Source organism: Tenrec ecaudatus, chromosome 2, assembly GCF_050624435.1.
Source record: "Tenrec ecaudatus isolate mTenEca1 chromosome 2, mTenEca1.hap1, whole genome shotgun sequence".
Taxonomy (NCBI): Eukaryota; Metazoa; Chordata; class Mammalia; order Afrosoricida; family Tenrecidae; genus Tenrec; species Tenrec ecaudatus.
In genome coordinates, this window is record NC_134531.1 from 213,892,054 (window position 1) to 213,914,114 (window position 22,061).

Below are 22,061 nucleotides of genomic sequence, written 5' to 3' on the forward strand. Positions count from 1 at the left end.
GCTAGGTTCTAAGACCTTGGGCCTTTCCTCGCGCTAGCAACTGATCCGTGCACTAGTCTCCATTCCCTGATAGGTTGTGGCAATGAATAATGGGAGCATTGTGTAGGTGAAGCGAGTTAATACTTATGCTTAGAGCCGTACAGGCCCCTCTGTCAGCAGCACAGAGAGACCAACAGGTACTGCTTATAGCTTTCTAAATGTTTTCCAAGGTGGTCTTTCCCAGAGGCAGCTCCTCAGCGAGGAATCCTCGTGGAGCCGTGCCTCCCATCTCAACACGTCTGGGAACGAGACACATGGTACCTAGTGTCCCTGCAAACTGCCAAGCCTCCCTATCAATGGCCCCCGATCAAGCCCCCCTATCAGCTCCCTTGGGCTGTCTCCTTACTCTGACCTTGCCCAACAGGTGACAGGTTTGAAAAATTCAGGGTCCAAACACCCATGCAAGTTGAGGTTACTTATTCTAACCTCATTTATAAGTTTTCTAAAATTACCACGTAGAATATATATGCCAAAGATGGAAGATCATAATGTTCCACCTTTGGATATTATTAGCTGATCCCACTGCAGAAAACGGAGCACTTTTAGATAACACCACGTTTCTCGCATGTCAGCATGTCATTTCACCAACCATGCTGAGAGCGGTTCACACCGGGTAAAGGGAGAAGTTTGTCAAGCCATCTCATCCTGGCTTCAATTTTGAGAAGTTACGTACTTAAAAATACATGCATGCTAAAGAAGTAGACTTAGTTTTGGAAAGAAAGAACCTCAACTTGCTAAGCTTCCTAATGAATAGCTCATTGTCTTGAGTCGATTCCCACGCAAGGGCAGCCCATGTATGCAGAGTAGAACTGTGCTCCAAAGATTTTCAGTGGCAAAATGTGCTTACTTAGACCACTAGGCCTTTATTCTGAGGGCCCTCTAGGTGAACCCAATCTTCTATCTGTTCAATTAGCAGCAGAACAAGTTAACCATTTACATCCTGCAAGCCCAATGAGTAGTTAGAGAATTATATTTACATAGTAAGTGATATATGGTCCTAGACTTCTTGGCATTGGAGTGTGGGGGGATATGATTGATGAACAACTGTGAGTTATCGCCATGGTAGTAGCATTGGGTTTATAACACTTAAAACTAAAACAAATTAAAAAAACCCACTGCCATCAAATTGATTCCAACTCATGTCAACCCTATAGGACATAGTAGAATTGTCTTGGAGCAAAAAGTAGCATTGCTGGTGAGTTTGAACTGTTGGCCTTGCAGTTAGCCGTCCAGCGTCTACCTTAAGTTGGAGTGAATTGCTCTGTTTTTCAATACTATTTCCGGCCTAGTGGCCTGTAGTGGTTGACCATGAGTCAAATCACCCCATGGCAGCTGTGTTACTCATTGACTGTGCCCAGTGCTGCTGTGTCATTTCTGTGCCTGACAGTTGGCTGCTTGTGGTACAGGGGAGGAGAACATTGAGAGATGATGGTAATGGGATTGTCCTTTCTTATTCCTATTCTCTAGAGCTGGGTGACATTAAAAACGTCACCACCACACAGCCTTCCCTGGAGCTGGATGGGCTCGAAAAATACACCAACTACAGCATCCAGGTGTTGGCCTTCACCCGTGCTGGAGACGGGGTCCGAAGTGAGCAGATCTTCACCAGGACCAAAGAAGATGGTGAGAAGGGAGGGGAGTCACTGGTGGAAAGCTCTGTTTCCGCCTTCACCACTAGCTGGAGGGTCCCCAGAGCATTGCTGGGCTGAAGCTATCTCTGGAAATGTCCGATCTGAGAGTTCACCTCTCTGCTCTCAGCTTTGTTCCCCACCAACCTGTGTGCTGCCCTCCCAGATCGCGCCGGCTCAGGGCAAGCCAAGCCATGAGCTTCTTGTATTGTCTTCACTTATTAATGCTTTTCTCTTCCCGCCTCTCTCCACCTCTCTTTTCCTTTTCCTTCTTCTCGGTCTCTCGTTTCCCTCCTCTTTCCCCTCCCCCCATTTTTATGCCCAATATTATTTTAAACAGGAATGTTCTTTGTCACAAAGCTGTAATATTTATCCTACATGCTTTTTACTATCCTCTCAGATTAACGTAAGTGGCCCTTTTGCTGCCAGTAGGCACTCCGGTCATTCCTCTCCTTCTCGGGGAAATGTACACATTGGGCCCACATCCTATCACTCTGCACTGATTACATCAATGTACGTCCTTAATCCGAGAGTATCTCTATCACTATTATTATTATTTATTACTTTTATTCCGTTGAAATAATTCATGATGATCTAGCGACATTTTGCTTCTTGGCTCTGTTTGTTTCAGGCAATTAATTTTTACTGTCCTAAACCACAATTTATATTTGGCAGTGTAATTATCGTGCAAACCTACAAAAGCCATATGAAAAAGAACTTTTAAAAAATTATTTTAAAGGAAACTCTGAGAGCCTTACCCATGTTTGTTTGAAGAACAATTTGAAATCTATTAAGTATGATAGCAACAGTGAGAAAAATTGCCTCCACTTTAAACAAAGAAGAAGAAATTACTATCAAATTGGTCTTTTTGGAGAGCCTTATAGATCAGAGCACAGAATTACAATAGAGGTGGAGTAGAAACCAGAATAACCACATCCCGTGCCTGATTTAAATCTGCAACTTGTTTTTTTTTTTCTCCTCGGGGATCTATTCCCTAGTAAACTAAGCAGGGTGGGGGTCAGCGAACCTTTACCCATTGTTCGTGAACTCCCATATGTTGGCAGGTTTGATGTCTGATCACCCTTTTCTGTTGCATAGAATGGAAACAGTGGTATTGTTTTATGCCAGATCTGTCCCAAGAACACACCACTCGTGACCTATGTTCAGAAGCCTGAGTAGATTCTTCCTATGGAACTTCAGAACTTGCCCTCTTCCATCTCACTCTCTGTTCTCACTCAGAAGACCAGACCCTGTTCCCCCAAACAGCCCTATGCACCTACCTTTCCACATTATTACCCCCCTACCCAGCATGTTTTGGAATTTAGAATCTGCACACTGGGTGATGCTCATTAGCTGTAGTTTTCAAGGGCACACAGGTAGTGCTTCTTGGGAATGTGCAGATGTCAGCAAGTACTGCTAAAATGAATTGGCTTCTTTAGGAATAACTGAGGTCAAAATGCAGAGCCCTAGGAAGTTACAGACCTATAGAGATATTTACAAGGTGACAAGAGTCATAATGTAATCTAAAATATCCAATATTGAAAGGCCTATGTTTAGATGCTGGTTCATTCACCTGCTGCCTGTGAGACTTTGGATACTACCTAGCCTTCTATACACTGGACTAACCTCATCTGCAAAGTATCCTTACCAGTGCTACTCCCCAGAATCCTGATATAAAGTGTAGTGTGATGGGTAAGACGATCTAGCTGAACGAATAGTAGGATGCTTCCGCACACTGAATATTTTATTTGCTCTCCCCTCTTCCTGGCTCAGGGCAATGTGGGGGTGGATGTAAAACATTCCCTATCATTGCTAAGCAGTAGCACAATTGCCGCTGGAATCATTCTTTAAAGAGCAAATTGATGTCACAGTATAAATGTTCACATATGCATTTTGAAGAAGTTTTCTACAGCTCTGCATGGACTGAAAATTTTGGATCAATTTTTAATTAACTTGCCAGTATCTGAAACCACAGAGTTCTGCCTCAAAACCTGACCCCTCAAAACAAGACCTGGTTTGTCAATCACTTGGTCTGTATTTTCTATCCAGTGCCAAAGGGGTACAAAAAGGGGTGTTTGATTGTGGAAGGCCCCCTGCTGGCCCCACCACGTATTTGCCCTATGGAGAAGGCGTCGCAAGTGTGATAGTAATGGTAGTGGGTTAATGAATGGTGCTGACCTCAGTGTCAATATTTAGTTGGGATGCAGCAGAATGGTCTAAATGAATTGAGCAGAGACTGGTGGAGGAGTAACAAGCAAGTGTAGTCATGTTTACCTCCCAGACTCACACGACTCAATTTCTGAATTAGAAATGGTTATGTGTGCCAGCCCTCGTTACAGCCTTTCTAGCTGATCTAGGAAGTTTTTGACTGGTTTATAGAGCTGAATACAATTGTGTGTTAGATTTAAGGGAGTCACAAAAGCTAACCAAAACAGACTACATGTTTAAAATATAGATCCTATTTGTGCTTCTGTTATAAAATATTTAAAATGCAATTTATTCCTTTTTCCAATTAATATTTTTACCCTAAAGTCATAAAGTAGATCCAATCTTACTCCTTTTCTGAAAATGTGAGCAATGTACATGCATAAATAACTGAGTACACAACTAATGCACAGAACACTGCCAGGCAGTATATGGTAAGATTTCAAAAAGTTTGTGAGTAAATTCGTTTTCTTTTCATTCAATTTTTCCACACACTATAGGAGCCCCCTTGTATACTTTATTATCTTTGCCCCTCGTGTATTAAGAATATCTTGGAGATAAAACCAAAGTTGATTCTCATTTTATAGTCCTGAGTAGAACCAGCCACGTGGGTTTCTGAGACAGGGTTTCTACTACTTTTCGGGAGTAGAAAGTCTCATCCTCCCCTGCAGAGCAGCTGGTGGTTTCAGGCTGCTTGACCAAAAAGGAAATAAAGATGCTATAGTTTCAAATGGTGACTATGTTAAATCCACCTTGGCTCTTCCAAACACTGCTGTATGCGTAGTTCTGACTTAGAAGGAGAAAGGTAACTACATGACCTATGTTCAACCATAAACCATTTAATTAACATCAAGGTAACAGTGAGCAGAAATGCATTTGCTCTAAATTATAGAAGCCACAAATCCAAATCAGGGTCTATACCAAGTTGAGTCCTTCTTTGTTCTTACCCTGGTTTTTTCATGGTTCCGGACCATTCTCTCCTGGATGGCCTCTATCCTCCCTCAGCTGTGAATGTGTGTGTGTCTAGTCCGCTCTTTCTTAAGCGATTAGATAGAGAACCCATCCTTCTCTGATACACTCTGATTGCATCACAAGAAAACAGTATTTCTGAACAGGATTTGGATCTACCTACACACAGGTTAGGATTCTAACATGCTTTTGTATGGGATGGGTTGGGCACAATTTAAGCTATAACAATGAGTGATTACATTGTCTTTGAGTCACCAAGAGACTCAAAAAATCCTTCCAGGGGCTTCAAAGGAACGTACCTTGGTTTGAATCGTATGGCCTTCTTCAAGGTTAGGACCTTGCTCCACAAGAACAATTAGGCCTGGGAGGACCAGAACAAGAGCCCGAGGCTTCTCTGTGCAGCAGCCCAAAGCCTTTTTGGTGTCCCCGTGATCCCCACACACTCCACTCTGGTGCTCCCCCTCCCGCACAGAGACAGAAGGGCAGCTAGCGGGGACGAGCAGATTTCTCTGTGTGCCATCTCACTACCTAATCGAACTTACTATTGCTACCGCCGCATTCTGCTGTCTTCGATGGCTTTCAGAAGCCTGTGTTACATCCACAAACAGTGAGTGAGTCCTTGTCACAAAAGGCATTCCCCATCTTCTCCTGAGCCAAAGGCGACATCATCACAAAGTGTCTGGGCCTCGAGAACAAGGTCCCTGGTCGGTGCTTAGCTACTAACCTCAAGGTTGGCGGTGCAAACCCCCCTTTCAGCCACACAGCAGAAGACAAGTCTGATGTGCTTCCAGAAAACCTTGTTAAGGAAACCCCGTGGGGCAGTTGCACTCTGCAGTGCATGGGTCCCCATGAGTTAGACTCTACTTGTGGGGAATAGCTTTGATTTGGGGGGCAAAGAGGAGCAGGGGCTCTAAATAGCAGAGCCCATTCACCCTCACTTCTCAGGAGGCAAGATGGACAATGATGCAGGACTCCAGCCTATACAGAGCCAAATTTCCTGGCAGAAGGGCTGACCCAGAGCTAAATTCTCTGTAAGTCAGAGGCCAGAAATCCCTGAGCACCGAAAAGGCTAGGGAAGCGCCCAGCAGAATGTGGGGAAGAGGGATGGGAGGTGGTGGTGGGGGCAAGGGAAGCCCCACTGCTGTGACTAAATGACCTGCACTTGTAGTTCCAGGTCCACCCGCTGGGGTCAAGGCAGCCGCGGCGTCCGCCTCCACAGTCTTCGTGTCCTGGCTTCCCCCTCTCAAGCTGAACGGCATCATCCGGAAGTACACCGTGTTCTGCTCCCACCCCTACCCCACGGTACGTTGGCAAATAACCAAGAGCCTTCCTTCCCAGCTATGGACGGGTCTGTTCCTTTGTTTTTCCATCTGCTTGGGTCTCTGCAGTGGTTTCTTTTCCCCCTGTCTGTCCACACACAAAGCCATGCCCTCCCGGACAGCGCAATCATGAGAAGGGGTGCAACCCGGCCTGTGGGCTGATCACAAAGGACTTAATTGTGCCTTCCTTGACAGTCAGTGGACAGCACCCATTGATTTTGCTGTTGGACTCATCATTCCATGCACTTCACACTTTCTCCCCCATCCCACCCCCTGTAATTCTTCCCACCTCATGTCCCTTCCTGCTCCATCCCCCACTGAGAAAGAGCAGCAGGCAGGCCCATGTTGGGCTGAAAATGAGGGAATTATTTGGGGATACGTGACCTTTAGAATGTCCAGGGCAGGTGCAAACAGCTAAATACTGAACTACTAATGGAAAAGTTGGAAGTTCAAGTCCCACCTCCCAGGTACCTAGTGGGAAAGATCTGAAAGGCGCTGTTCTGCAGCACCGGGATCAGCACGTGAAGACATGGACTTCAAGGCAACTGCCAAGCTGTGTGACCCTCCTAGCATTCCTGAGTGGGGCAAACACTCAATGCTCTTAGCTGCTAACAAAAAGGTTGGGAGTTTGAATCTACCCCGAAGTGCCCTGGAAGAAAGGCTTGGGGCTCTATTTCTGAAAACTCAGCCGTTGAAAGCTCTGTGGGTCATAGTTCTACAGTGACACACATGAGTCCGCCATCAGCGGTGGGCCACTGTGCCGCACTTGCTTGGCTGTGACTCTCGCCATCCCAGTGGTCAGCTTAGGTTATGATGAAGGAATGAAGGATTAAAGGACTTACAATAATATTGAAAATGTATATGCTTTAATATAGCTACTACTGGATAATAACCATCAAGTTAAACTGTTTCTCAGTTCAGAATAAAAGAGAAAAACCAGTCAAAATGAACATTTCATAGAGAAGAACAGAAAAGCCAAAATGGCAGTCACACTTTTTTCTTTTCTTTTTTTTTTTTTAAGATCCAAAGCAGCCCGGTGGCAAAAGTAGTTAAATTCTCAAGCACTAGCCAAAGGCTTGGCACCTGGAATCCCCGCAGAGGCACCTGCGAGGACAGGCCTGGCGTTCTCCTGCAAGACGCAGCCTGGAAACCCCACTGGAGCGCAGACTGCTCGCTCTGCACACAGGGGGCACCAGGTGTCAAAATGGACTCAACAAGAGTCCCCATCAGCAGCAGTCTGAAAACGACAAAATAAAGCCCAGATTTAGGTGCCCGTTCGAGTTCTTACGTCCCCATTTTTTTGTTTGTCTTTTAGTTTTTTGTTTTGTTTTTAGTATTTTCCAATGGAAATCTATGTTTGGGTTTTTTTTTAATGCCCAACTTCTGATACAGAACTCGATCGACAGATGTGGTCATTCAATGAGTGTTTGTGAAATGACTGCTCGGACTGAGTTCTTAATTACTCTTGTTTTTAAAGGGCTGTGTTCCTCCAAGTCCAGGGACAGTAGGGGCCTGACCACCAGAAGATGAGAGCAGGAAGTTGTAAGGACAGGGAGAGCCAATGGGCAGGTCACCCGGACCCATCCTCTGCTGAGGAAACTAGTGAAGTCACATGTCGGACTGTGTGTATATCCATAGTAATACTTCTGGGAGTAAAATGAGAAGCTCGTGGTAAAATGATCCAGAATGGTTCTGGAAGATGTGTGTGGGGTTTTATTTGCTTTCCAATATGAGGATAGCTCTCACCTGCAGTACTTCATCATGGAAGCACAGATGGACGGACACGGTGGCTGCAACCCTGGACTCAAACACAGCAGTTGTGAAGATAGGCAGGACCAGGAGGGCTGTCATTCCATTGTACAGAGGGTCACTCTTGTGTTGGAGCTGACTTCATGGCACCTAGCAACCACAACAACAAGGCTAAGTGATACCAAGCAGAAAAGAGGCTGAGATGACAATGCCAGGCTATCATCCCCCTGTACTGGCAAGGGCGCTCCATCCATTTCCCCTCCCTCTCCCCCAGGGTCTGCTATCACAGAAATACCACAAGTGGGAAGCTTTAAGGTCAGGCTACTGGCTCTAGGACAAGCTTTTTCTCTGTGCCAACTCGAGAGGAGGGCCTTGGTCTCCTTGAGTTTCTGTTCCGGGGAGATCTTGATGTGACTAAGTGTGTGTTTTCCTCTATCTCTGCCTCTCTCACTTACTTGTTTAATCAGCTTGAGTTCCTACCTGGAAAGTGATTGGTTAACAATACACCCTGCACTGCTAGGGCTTCATTAACATAACAAAAACAACTTCATTCCCAAATGGGATTACACCCATAGATACAGGGGTAAGGATTACAACACATTTTTTTTTGGGGGGGGGGCATAGTTCAATCCACAGCACTCTGTATGGCAAATATATTATTGTCCTGGAGCTGCCCTACTGAAGGACCACAAACAGGTTGACTTACAAGAAAGAACAAGGACTTATTCTTGCACAATTCTGGAAAATAGGAGGCCAGAATCAGAGTGTCTTCTGAGCCTTGGAGGGAGAATCTGTTCCATGCCTCCCTCTTAGCTTCTGCTGATGGCTGGTGAGCCTGGACATCACTGGATGCCCTCGTGGCAATCTCTGCCTCCATCTTCACAGGGCCATCTTCTTGCCCTGTGGCTTGTCATCTGTCTCCTCCTCTTGTATTTGAGCGCTATTCAGATCGGACTAATGATACATCTACTCTACTGTAATGGCATGACAACCAACAGCGTCTTAAAAGACGCTACATCTGCAGGAGGTCATGCTCACAGTTCCCAAAGAGGGACCTCAGCATGTGTTTGATGTTGGTGATTCCCACAAAGTCCACTGACTCCTGGTAACCGCAGGCACACAGAGTAGACTTGCTCAATAACAGACTCACTGTCATCAAATCAATGCCCGCTCATAGGGACCCTCTAGGACAGATGAGTCTGTCTTGTGGGTTTCTGAGACTGTTTCCCAGAGCAGAAAGCTCCATCTTTCTCCTGCAGAGTGGCTGGTGGTTTTGAGCTGCTGAGTTTGCAGTGAGCAGCAGCTCCATGTGTAACCATTACACCACCAGATCTCCTGCTGGGTGGGGCTTTTGAAAGGACAACCTTTTGGAAGCAAACCAACAGGCCTCTTGGAAGGGTTGGAAGCATCCTCCCTGAATTAGTGTGGGAGCACCCACCTCTTTGTGCACCTCAGGGGCTCCAGCAGGTGTTTCCTCCTTGCCATCAAGACCATTCTGACTCACAGTGACTCTGCAGAACAGAGGAGTCCTGTCCCCGAGGACGTCCAGGGCTGTAAATCTTTACAGAAACAGACTGCCTGGTGAGGTTGAACTGACAGCCTTGCAGTGAGCAGCCAAGCACTTAATTACCAGGATACATTTAGGGGAATACAAGTTAGCCCCTGCTGTAGTACGCTGGTTCCCTCAAGTGCCAGATCTTGTTGGGGACACACTGGGATACTCCCACGCACCTCAGTCTGAGAACACCACGTTGAGCCTTTTAGCTGCCTGAAATCTGTGTCTCCTTCCCACTCATGAGCCTTCCTCTGTGAAGGGAAACATGAGCTCCTTCAAGTAGGAAGGAGGTTCTCTTGTCATTTGTAGCTCGTGACCCTCTCCCACACATTCAGGAGGGCAGGTCCAAATCCCACCTCAGAGTGCCTCAGAATTCCTCACGGAGCTCGCTCCTTCCCAGGCAGGTGTGCAAAGGCTGCCACTTTGCCTCCTCTGGATTTATTTTCCAATTGTCTTACGATCCCTAAGAGACCCCCTTATTCATAAGGAGACCCAAAGTTTCTGCTGAAGTAAAAGGTATTTGCTTCCCACGAGCATTTGACGTGCTTTTTATTTTCGTTTATTCATTCCTGTGCCTATTTGCCAATCAACTCACCTCTGCTATTTTGATGCACTAGGAAGACAGCAGTGGTTCAAAGAAATGTAACGACATTTGCTCTCCTTTGGTCTTCTTCTCGCCACAGAAAGTCCCGCTCTGGCCTGTGGGGACCCAGTCCTAGGTGACTGACACTTGAATGAGAGAGCAACAATTTGTTCGGGCTCTGGGTTATGTTAGGCACCATCCTTCCAGGGTAAAGATGGTTGTTCATGACTGCCATTGAGTCCACTTGACTCAGTGATCCCATGCACAGCACAAGCAGACCATTGAAACCCATAGGGTTTAATTACTTTGGCTGCATTTTGGAAGTAGTTCACCAGACCTTTCTTCCTGCTCTACTTATAAGCTCTTCTGAAACATGTTCAACATCATGGCAGCATGAAAGTCTCCACGGACAGACAGTGGCAGTTGCACAGGATTAGTAGTAGCCCTCATTGACCAGGAATTAATCATGCATCTCCTCCATGGAAGGTGGGCTCTATCTATCTCAGAACCAACACTGAATATATTGGATTGTATATAGTAATAATAATAGTTTCATGTTTTGAAAACAAAATAAAGCAAGATGGAGCGTAAATTATTTCCCCAAGTGTTTCCCTTCTGTCTCTGGGCAGAACACAACATGTAACAAGACTATCTCCAAACAATTACATCTACCACAACTGCATTTCTCACCTTCATGCTGGTTGGCAACAACTATGAGGGTGTCTTTGGCTGCCTTTTGGCTATCCTGAGAAATCACCATAGATCTAGAAATGTGATCAGTACAATAATTAGTCCCAAGGTGCCTGCATTATTCTGGAAACACCAATTATTGAGTTTTACAAGTCGGATCTGGTACCCCTTGGCTGTCCTCAGTAAAGCTAAGTGAGATAGACGCAGTCTCATTATAGCTGCATGGCCACATTGCTCTTCATCTGTTTTAAACATCAGTGTATGCCACGAGGCCTCTTGTTTTCCTTTAAAAATATTTCAAATATATATGTATATATATGTATATGTGTATATATGTTTATATTGAATATATGTGTATATATATATATATTTAAAAACCAAACTCGCTGTCATCGAGCCAATTCCTACTCATGGCAACCCCATAGGACAGGGTGGATATACCCCTGTGGGTTTTTGAGACTGTAACTCTACAAAATACCCAACAAATACTCATCTTTCTCCCGTGGAGCAAATGGTGGGTTTGACTTGCTGACCTGTGTTGTATAGCCCAGTGTGTAACTCACTCCATCACCAGGATGTGCGTGTGTGTGTGCTTGTGTATGAAAGAACATTTGTCTCTAACATGTCTCAGGGATAACATTTAGTTTCATTAATATAATCCATTGAATTAATCCTATTCAACCCTCATCCATAATTGCCGTGAACAAAAACTCACTGCTCCCCAGATCCCTTTTTAAGCTAAAATATCTGTATGAGCAAAGAGAATGAATACATTTCTCTGAGAAATAAATCCCATCAATTATGTTTGTTCATAAAAATTTAATAACAAATCATAAATATTTGAATGGGAGGTTTTTTAAATCTTTAAGTTCTGTGATTTAATTTTAAGTCTGAAAACTGGATCATAGCAATTATTTTAAGGTTTTTACATGTCTGCCTTTGCGTTGGAATAACCACCAGAGGGCAGTGTTAGTTCTACATATTTTTCTTGCTCACAAATCTGGACTTTTTTTTCTCCTCTTCCTGCAATGATTTCATAGTTGAATGTAGAACATGGAAAGGATAAATCAGGACAAAGCACACTATGCAATCGGATCTTCCTTCAATGAGTCCCTGAGCTAACCCTCTCGCTAATGGGAATTTTCTCTTGAGATCCCAGACTCACCTCGCTTCCTTCTGAAAAGACCTTGTTAAAAGACATAAGATTTTTTTTGTCATCTCACATATAAAATATATTTTCTAATGCGGCTCTTAGCTGCCTTCAAATGGATCCCCAACCAGCCCTGCGTCCTTCCTTTTAAGGGTTATATATTAGATCATTGCAATCCATAGGGTTTGTGTGGGCTGATGTTCAGAAGTAGATTAGTAGAAGTCCTCCTTGCTAATCCAGTTTAGCCTGGAAGTCCCACGGGATTGTGCTCTGGCCTCAGAGCATCAGGCAGCTTGCTGACAGAGGGGGCCTGAGCTTCCAGGGGCCAGGAATCTGCTCGGAGTCTTCTGCAGTAAAGGCACGAATTCTACTGAACCAACAGGGCCCTATCTATTGTCTATTGCTAGGCATTTCTTACCAGAGCTATGGGTCCTTGCCTTACCAAAATAAAGATTTATTTTGGGAGGCCCAGAATGGAGTTTTCACATGGAGAAATTTTATTACGAATCTCCCGGGAGAGGGCAAGAAATCACCATACCAGCCTCTGTGACTGGCTCTCTGTTACTTCTTTCTTTCTGCCTGCCCACAGGAAAAGAGGCTTTTAAATATTCACGTGGAAAAGACTGTTGGGAAGTGCAAGGGCTCCTGGGAAATGTAGTCCCAAGAGATTGCAGGACCTCTGCATATGTACACTGTACGAAACTCTGAGCCAGTTCCCGAGGTGTATCAGCCCAGGGAAGTGGACACGTGCTGTGTAACAAACAAACCCAAACTCTCAGCCATTTACAAAAGGACAGTTACGTTTTTCTTCCACATTCATTCCTATTGTGGGTTGGCAGTAGCTCTGCTATGTCTTCTCTGCGCTCTAGGATGCAGGCAGGGTTTAAAGTGCAGGGAAAGAAATCTCCGGAAGGTCAGATGTTGGCATTAAGTGCCCCAGTACAACTCATCGACTAGCATGTGGCACGTCTTCACCCAACCACAGGGATCCACAGAAGTACAAGTTTCACACATCCCTAGGAGACAGGAAAACCGAAACGCTTAGTGAAGAACACTGAGCATCTTTCACATGGGCCTCCAGAGAAAGGGGGCAGAGAATGCTTCCTTGAGGAGCTCCTAGTGCTTAGGAAGCAGAACGGCACCGCTCCATGCAGTGTGACAACGAATGTAACAGGACAGGGTAAGATATGACAAAATAATAATTTGTAAATTTTCAAGGGCTCTTGAGGGAGGGGGGAGCAGGGAGGGAGGGGAAAATGAGGATCTGATGCCAGGGGCTTGAGTGGAGAGCAAATGTTTTGAGAATGATGAGGGCAATGAATGTATAAATGTGTTTTACACAATTGACGTATGTATGGATTGTGATAAGAGTTGTATGAGCCCCTAATAAAACGATTGGAAAAAAAACAGGGCATGTTACAGGATCACTGATCACCGGCAAATGTGAGCTGGGAAAGGAGGGGTGGTTTATTGAACCAATGAGATCAGAGATGGTGTCTTGAAAGATATCTATTAGCTCTGTCTTACAGGAGAGCTATGGGGGCATAGTAGGTTATTTGGGGGCTGTAACTTAGAGGTCAGCAGTTCAAAACCACCACCACTCTGCAAGACAAAGATGAGGCTTTCTACTCCCTCAAAGAGTTACAGTCTCAGAAACCCACAGAGGGACAATTCTACCCTGTCCTATAGGGGTTCTAGTCATCAGAATGGATTCTATGGCAGTGGGCTCAGTTTTGGGTTATTTTGGGGTTTTGTTTCTGATTTGTAGGAGGATGAGACTTTTACCTGATGTATCGGGTTAAGAAAGAGTGTTAAAGACTGAGAAACTGTCAACAAGCCACATCACGATCGTGTCATGAGCCTTCTCTCCCTGCAATATTTTGCTGATTTTTCTTTCCATGCCCACTTTTATTACCCTCGGGCCTAGTTCAGGTCTTCACCAGTGTAACCGCATGCCAAGTCTATTCACTGCCAGTCTCTCCCTGCTCATTGTCAGCACCACGTCATAATTCCTCTTTCAAATCCTGTCTCTGATGCTGTCGCTCCTTTGTGTAAAACCTTTAGGTGGCCCTCTCTTTCCACCTTAGAAAGAAGTTCCAACTCTTCAATTTCACATCCAGGTCTCAAGACGCCACTCTCATGCCTATCTAGTTTCATGTCTGCTGACCTGCTCTCACCCACTAGCTAAATCCAGCAGCATCAAGTTGACTCTCAATCATTGTGATCCCATGTGTATCTGAGAAGAGCAGTGATCAGTAGGGATCTGAATGGCTTTTTTCCCCAGAAGTAGAATGCCACATCTTTCTTTCAAGGTACTTCTGAGTAGACTCCAACGTCGAGTCTCTTAGTGAGCAGTCAACCACATTAACTGGTTATACCACCCAGGAACTGCCATCCTTTACCTGACTCACATGATAGTGTGTGTGTGTGTGTGTGTGTGTGTGTGTGTGTCCTCCTTGCCTTTTCCTTTGCATCCTCCCAGGGAAGACAGTGTTGTTCTTTAAGCTCAACATAAACCTCCAACCTTTAATTTTGAGTACTTGCTCTCTTCTAGCTAAAGCTTTATGTCCATTGATGTTCATGATTTTAAATCTATTCGCTCATGATCCAAAGTAAGACGGACAGGTTAGAATCACAATCCTATGTACACACGCAACAAAAAATACAGAAATCAAATTTTTCTCTTACTCTATGTAATGCTGACCCACTCTAAGTTGCTTCTATCAACCACATTAAAAAAACACTATATTGCATCGTGACAACCACCATCTTCAAGAAATGTTGTCCTTCTTGGATGCACATTACTGATGACAAAATGGAATCAGTGAGATCGGACCAGGATCACAGAGAGAGCATGATGAAGATAGGGTCTGGAACTCACAAGTGTCAGTGGCCAAAGTCCAGACTCTTTCCCCGGATGGCCCACAGCCTCTCCTCCACAGAGTCTCCTTGGCATTGACTTTCAACCTCACCATACTCATTTGTGTCATTATTGGGGTTGAGCCCATATCTGGCCCTGCAATCGCTTGCCTGTTTCTTAAGAGCAGGGACCAAGGTTAGCCACTCCTATGCCTTCCAGAAAGTTGAGTATTATGCCGAAATAGTGGATAATCAGGAAATGTCTTGACTTACATTTTATAAATTACTACTGTGAGTCATTAAGTTTCTGCTTAAAAAGGCAGTAAAATATGTATTATACTTTGAGATACTTTCTATTACAGAAAAAAAATTGATACTGTTCCTGTGCTTTTGAATAATGAAGTTCCATTACCAGTAAGGGGTGGAGGGGGGGGATCACTAATGTGGAAATAATTCTTCTACTTTTTTATCTCAAAGGTCTAATGGTAGATCATCTTTTTTCATGTAATGGCAAAACTCAAAATTATGAAGATGCCTAATGTTTGCTGGAGAACATAACATCATGTTCCATTTACAGAAATGCAGTTAATCACTCATTTAGCATCTCTTTATTGAGCCCTTCCTGGGGCAGGCCTCTGCAAGGTTCCCTGTGCCCTGGGAAGAACCACAACTTCACTGGAGCCCTGAGCATCTTGTTCAATTCCTTGCCTAGAAGGGACCCAGAAACATGTCCTTGAGGCAAAACTAGTACCTAAGCATCCCAGATGTAGGAAGATAAATCCTGGTTTTATAAGAACTCTTGTTGAAGTATATTCTTGAAGAATTATTAAAGCATTTCCCTTGGAAATCCTCTTAATTTTTCACAGCCAGTTCTGATGGAATGTGGTTCTAAGTCATCTTGAAAATATTAGATTTCAGTTTATATCTGTTACAGATTGGAGTCCCCACAAAGTAATGTCTTAAATGTCCACCTTCTTTATCTACATATGTAACCCCATTTGAAATTAGGGTTTTCTTTGTTATATCAGTGTAAGGTGTATCTTAAACCTATCCACTTTGGGGATTGTCATATTTTGAATTGTTCTCTCCCTTCCTCAAATGTTTGCCAATTTGTACAGGCCATGCTTCTCAGTGGTTTGGCAGTTACATAGTGGCCCAGTTTGGTACTGTGATCATCCCCCATGATGTGATCTGATGTCATCAGCAATTCGTTGTCAGGGAATTCGAGTGGGGTGTATGACCTGAGATAAAGATCAGGTCCCTGCATTGTTTTCTGCATCACCTTCTAGCTTACAAGAGATAAAGAGAAAGAAGTAAGCAGAGCAAGAGTCACCTCCATGCCATTAGGAAAGAACTGTTGGGAGCAGAGTGTATCCTTAGGACCTAGGCTGAGAACATCCTTGAGCTAAGGGGAAGACTGATGCCAAGACATGGAGGTTTCTAGTCAATGCCTAGGCCACAGATGTCAAAATGAGACAAAGACCTTTCCCCAGAGCCAACACAGAGATAAAGCTTTCCCAGAAAGCTGCTGATGTCCTGGATTCAGACTTCTAACCTCCTAAACTGAGCAAAACATATTGGTGGTTGATACAGGTCATCCACTAGTGATTTTTGTGTTATTAAAGCTCGAGATAACTAAGTCAGAGACAGAAAAAGAACAGATTAGGCACATAAATTAGCAAGCACAAGCGAGGAGGAGAAAAATGTCACGTGACAATTAACAAGAAACCAAAGAAACAAGGAACCAAACTCCATGGCTACATAAGCCAAAGCAAGGTTGGTGGTTCCAATTCCCCCAGACATCGTGCGATAAGAAGGTGTCATGATCTCCTTCCTGCGGGAGAAAGACGTGACAGTCTGCATCTATGAAGATCACAGGCATCCTGCTCTTTTCTAGAGGGTAGCTGTGAATTTAGATGTTTTCAGTGCAATTGATTCAATCTACTTCTAAAATGTCAACCACTGACAGTGAGGGACTTCAGTTCTGAGCAGACACATATGGGTGGCCAGGAGCCCGAGTTCACTAGATGCCAATTGGTTTATGGTGGTCTCAACAAGAGCCGAAGAGACCATCAAATTGGAATAAAACAATTAGCTTTCATATTTGCCCCCTTTGACGAGTGCTGGCTTTACCAGTACATCTCTTTAGGAAGTTTGTGTGTATATGCGTGTGGTAAAGCATTATCTTCTGGTAGAGATAAGAAAAGCGGTCTAAATATATTACAGGTAGGAATTTTTAAAATGTAGAAAAATCATAAATTGATCCAGCTAACTATTGCTTATTAATGGAATCCAGGCTAATAAAAGGAAGGAATTTAAGTGTTCTGAAATGGTTGTTGCCATACAATTAAGAGCCTTCCATTTTGTTTATTCTGCTATTGAGTAGAGCTTTTATTTTGTTTTTGTTTGGTGTGAGTGTGTGTGTGTGTGTGTGTGTGTGTGTGTTTGTAATCACTGTAAACACTCCTTATATGACATCAGAACATTTGAGGTTTTTGTTTCTTTAAAATTGAATTTCAATAATCACATAGCAGGGCTTTGTAAAGCAGTTTCAATATATCTTTGATAGAATTAGTTTTCCATTAAAAAGTTAATTGAAATATTGTACAGTGGAATTATTTTCACATCAATCTGACGTGCTGAATAATGTGTTCTGAGCAGTCTGTTGTAACTCCACTGTCCTTATCTACACATTTTATTTCTATCATATTCATACAATATCTAGGTCAATGTTAAATTTACTTCAGTGTAACAAGCGTGTCCTCAGTCCACCCCAGTGTAATGGGTGCCAGCCTTATGCATTGGTCTGAACAGAGTCAAGAGGCAGCATGTATAGGGAGGGGAAAGGCTCAGACCCCACGTCTGAGACCCTGAACCACAACACAGCATGGCCTAAAATGGCGACCATAAAGGCTAATGTGCTAGCAAAGGGCAACTATGGTACAGCACTTGGTGGAGGCCATTCAGGTGCTACTGAGCATTCATGTGTGTTGAAGACTGAGAGCGAGATGGAGATGACTTCACCAATCCTTGGAATGTTGTTATTATTGTTAGTGGCCATCCACTCATCAGTCCAACTAATGGAAACCCTGCATGTTTCAGAGTAGAGCTGAGCTCCGTAGGTTTTCTTTTATTTTGGAGGGGGGTTGAGGGGTGAGGGGTAGGGTGTAGGTTGTCATTTTTATGGAAGCTGATTGCCAGACCTTTCTTCCACACTGCTACTAGGTAGGTTCAAACCATCAACCCTTTGGCTAATAACCAAGTACAACCATTTATAGTCTACATGGACCTTAATTATTGGGTATCTTTCCAGATTTATACAAATCCCCAAAGAACATTTAGAGTAATTCATTGTCACTATTGTTTCTTATTTACTGGTGAAAGTTGTCTTAAAGATGAAAGGAAAACTATTAATCCCACATCATGCCGCCAACGTATCTGGAGTGAGTGAGGCTAGATCCAGCAGAACCGGTTTCCAAGCTTTTCAGTGGCGGGTCTTGAAACACAAGGTGAAGAATAGCTTTCTAGAAACCCTTACATGCATTTGAGGAGTGTGTTGTTGAATGTCTTAGAAACCCACGGTGCTGCCGGCCATTCGTACAGAGATAGCGCAGAGTCGAGCAGAGCCCTTGAAGGGTGAGCTCTTTGGCTGCCATGGGGGGCGCAGTGGTCCATCCATTGTCTGTGTTCCCCACTCCCAGGATAGTCTGGAAGGAGGCAGACCCATCAGAAGTGCTGTAAAAAAAAAACTAAAAACAAACCTGACTGTAATTTTTAGGATGCAAATTCATAATTTGTCACATTATTTTCCTAGGTATCTTAGAAGAGTAACCCACGGCCTCAGCTACAACAGAAAGACTTCAAAAGGGGAATCCATCTGAATTCCCCTTAAGTGTTAATAGGATCCTACTTACCTCATTTGTTAACGATTCCAGTGAAATCGGGCCGTGATCATTTCTTGTTCCAAGGTGACAAGAACCAATCTTGTCATAGATGCAGGGATTGATCACAGTAGGTCATAATAATTCAAACTCGGCAAATATTCATTCTGTGGTTTATGGCTGACTCCAGCCCATAACCACAGTTGTCAACAGAAGACAACACTGCCCGTTCCCGCAGTATGCTCACAGTCGGTGCCACGTGTACCACTGAGTCCATCATCTCCCTGAGGATGTCTCTAAGCTAAGGGTCTCTCACCCTCTCTGGACCAACCATGACGCTCTCCTGCTAACCTGCTCAAGATGCATGGTGCGGTGAGGTGTCCCGTGCTCACGCCAGATGACCGCGTCAACTGAACTGCTCTGAGAGCGGTGTCCACTCTTCTGGTAGCCCGGCGTCCATTCACTCGGCTTCACCAGCACCACAGTGCCTTCTTTATGGTCCATAATCTCGTTCTAGCTCTTCCAGGTGCACCTTCGTCCTCAAAGTGTCTTCTTCGTTCATAAACCGTTTAAAGAAGACCTTTGCGCCCGGTTGTGTCCGTTCCTGACTGATGCTAGCAAGGGCACTGATTGTGGATCTACATAAAATGAAATTGAAGTAAAATCAAGAACTTGTACAACTCTTATTGTGATTAGCCAGGCTACTAATCGATTTCTGTACCACAGCTCAAAGGTAGAGGATAGGGTGGCGCTTCAAGTGAGGGTCACTGCTCCTGGGGGCTCTGGAGCAAGCCAGGGGCATTGACACTTTAGATCCACTTAATTTCAGAAGCCCACAGGGACGCTTCGACCATGTCCTGTAGGGTTGCTTTGAGTCAGAATCGACTCAATGGCGGTGAAGTTCTCCATATTGATTTTGATGGGCTATAGGTACAACATTTCTTACATGCCAGGGAGGCAATGAGTAATTTTTTTTTCTGAAAAGGGGGCCACATGCCAGACAATTTGGGAATCTATAATATAGCACATTGACCTAGCTGGCTTAAAGTATCCTAAACTACTTATTATCACCATGGCTACGCCCTACCCACATCTCCATACCAACAGTGCAGTTCGTATCATACCATGGATATTTGAGAGCCTGGTAAGAATCATGAACATTTGATTTGCAAGCAAAACAGTCATACTAATATATGATATATATGGCATAAATATCTTATATTTTAACTTTATATCTTGAAACACAATACCAGTCTCTCCTCACCCTGAACAAGCAAACAAAACTCTGTGGATTATTTTTATTACACACCTTCATCTAGAGCAATTCTTCCCAAAGTGGGGGGTGACTGCCCCTTCTCAGTTACCAGAACAATGCAGGGGGATGCAAAAGCAGATCCATATAATGTATCCTGAATTATGAGCTGCCGGACAAAAGGTTTTCATCATCAGTGGGCGCTGAGGTGTTTCTTATTTTATTTTTTAAGGGGCAGTAAGCCAAAGAAGTATGGGAACTTATGATCTAGAGAGGTGAATGCACTTCTCTCTTCTTATTCCAAAATCCCTGAAGGATCAAACCCAAACATGGCCACTGCTTAGAATCATTCCAAGTGAGAAGCAATTAATAATGAATGTTCATTTAACTCTGCATTCTGATAGCATCAACATGTTTGCACATTGTAAAATGAGAAAGAACAGTGTCTTCTAAGTTGGCCAACCCAAATTTATGGTATATGAGGGGGGTACCCCAAAACACCCACAAAAGAGCTCTGCTTCAATACTACTAGATCATGGTTTAAGAAAATATGTGGTCTCCAATGAGGAGAACAATAGCAAAATGTAAATGTAATCACTGTTTTGTGTGCCACCACCATGGCCGACCAAGGGAGCAAACCAGTCTGTCTCGAAGGGCGTTCCTGCAGAATGGTCCGTAGCGGATATTCCAGCAAGACTCGTCTCCCATCATCAGGAAAGACCAGTCCCTGGAGAGGGACATCGAGTGAGGGAATGTAGCTGGTCAGCAAGAAACGAAGAGGCGCCTCAGTGAGATGGATTGACACCGTGGCGCACCAGGGGCCGCAAACTTAACCGCTGTGAGGACTTCAAACGGGCAGTGTGTTGTTCTGCTGTGTATACCGTTGCTATGCGTCAAAGTGACTCAGTGGCGCCTCACCACCGTCACACAGGAGTTCATGGGAAAGTAGTGAGGAAAAGTCTCTTACGGAAGCACGTACGATGCTCCTTTCTTTAAAAAAGCGTTTCTGGCTCTCTAGCCCTGAGGGGAAGGGCCTTGATGGGACAAACAGTACATCCTCAACTACTCATGGAGAGACTGGTGGCTGGAACCCATCAACTGCTCTTTGGGAGAAAGATGGGGTGCCTGCTTCTGCTTCGGTGGCAGGTTCGGAAACTCCACGGGGCAGTTCTTCCATGTCCTACAAGGTCACTGTGATTTTAAAGGGACTTGCCTCCTCCCAAAACTGTTATCAGTGGTAGAATTATACACCGCATGTAGCTAAGTGACACCATTTGACATAAATATCATACATTACACAATGTGGGCTTTTACCAGAGGCGCGCACTCTCCCCATACAGCCTGGCTCTCTCCGATGGGCTACATGGATACGCATCCTCACTCCTTGCCTTAGGCTTCTCTAGAGAACCGAAGCAGAACAACAGAGAGAGACTTACCTCATGGAATTAACTCGCACGATTATAGATACTGTCAAGTTCCAAGTCCACATTCGGTAGACCAGGCAGCCGGCTCGAGACTTTCGGCTGGCTAATGGGACTGCGTGAGGGTGGAAAGGGAATGAGTGGTACGTCCAGCATTTGTAGTTGGACATGTAAGCAGAGACTTGCAGGTTTGTGGCCCCAAGGCTGTACGTCCGGTAAGAAGAGGGCAGGATTGAGAGAGTAAGCTTGGCCAGAATATCTAAATATATTCTAGGTCGCAGATCCCCTCTCTAAGAAAATGCCCCTTGCCACTGATGGGTTGAAAATCACACTGCACATCAAGGAAGGTGCTTGATGATTGATAAAAGGAAACAATCAGGAAAACTTTAAAGCCAAGTGTTCGATTTAAGTCAGAACTGACTTAGGAAGCAGTCGCAGGAAAGACCAGTGCTCAGTCAGGAACAGCCTGTGATGATATCAAATGGTGACAGCATTACTGAGACCCACTTTCTCAAATAACCAGCTGGAGACAATGAGTTTATTTCTGTTATTTTCCATTTTAATCCACAAGTGATTTTTCTCTCATTAGAGGAAGTTTCTATAACTAAATCATTTTGAAATAAGCTGTTGTTCAATCTTGCATATAAATCGTGAAACGCATATTGTTGCATAAGAAACTGTGTTTGTATTGTTGACTTTTGCCATGCCTTATGCTTCAGATTAACATGAAATCAGATGTGTATCTTGGAGGTAATCAAGAA

The 22,061-nt window shown here is 44.2% G+C and overlaps 1 protein-coding gene across 1 annotated transcript in view; it reads left to right on the top strand.

The window, feature by feature from the left end:
- DSCAM (DS cell adhesion molecule) overlaps positions 1-22,061 on the top strand; it is a 646,922-nt gene that overhangs the window by 529,652 nt on the left and 95,209 nt on the right. The window contains exons 19-20 of the mRNA XM_075542914.1: positions 1,507-1,662; positions 6,010-6,143. Of these exons, the coding sequence (XP_075399029.1) occupies positions 1,507-1,662; positions 6,010-6,143 (290 nt within the window). The remainder of the gene's footprint in view (positions 1-1,506; positions 1,663-6,009; positions 6,144-22,061) is intronic.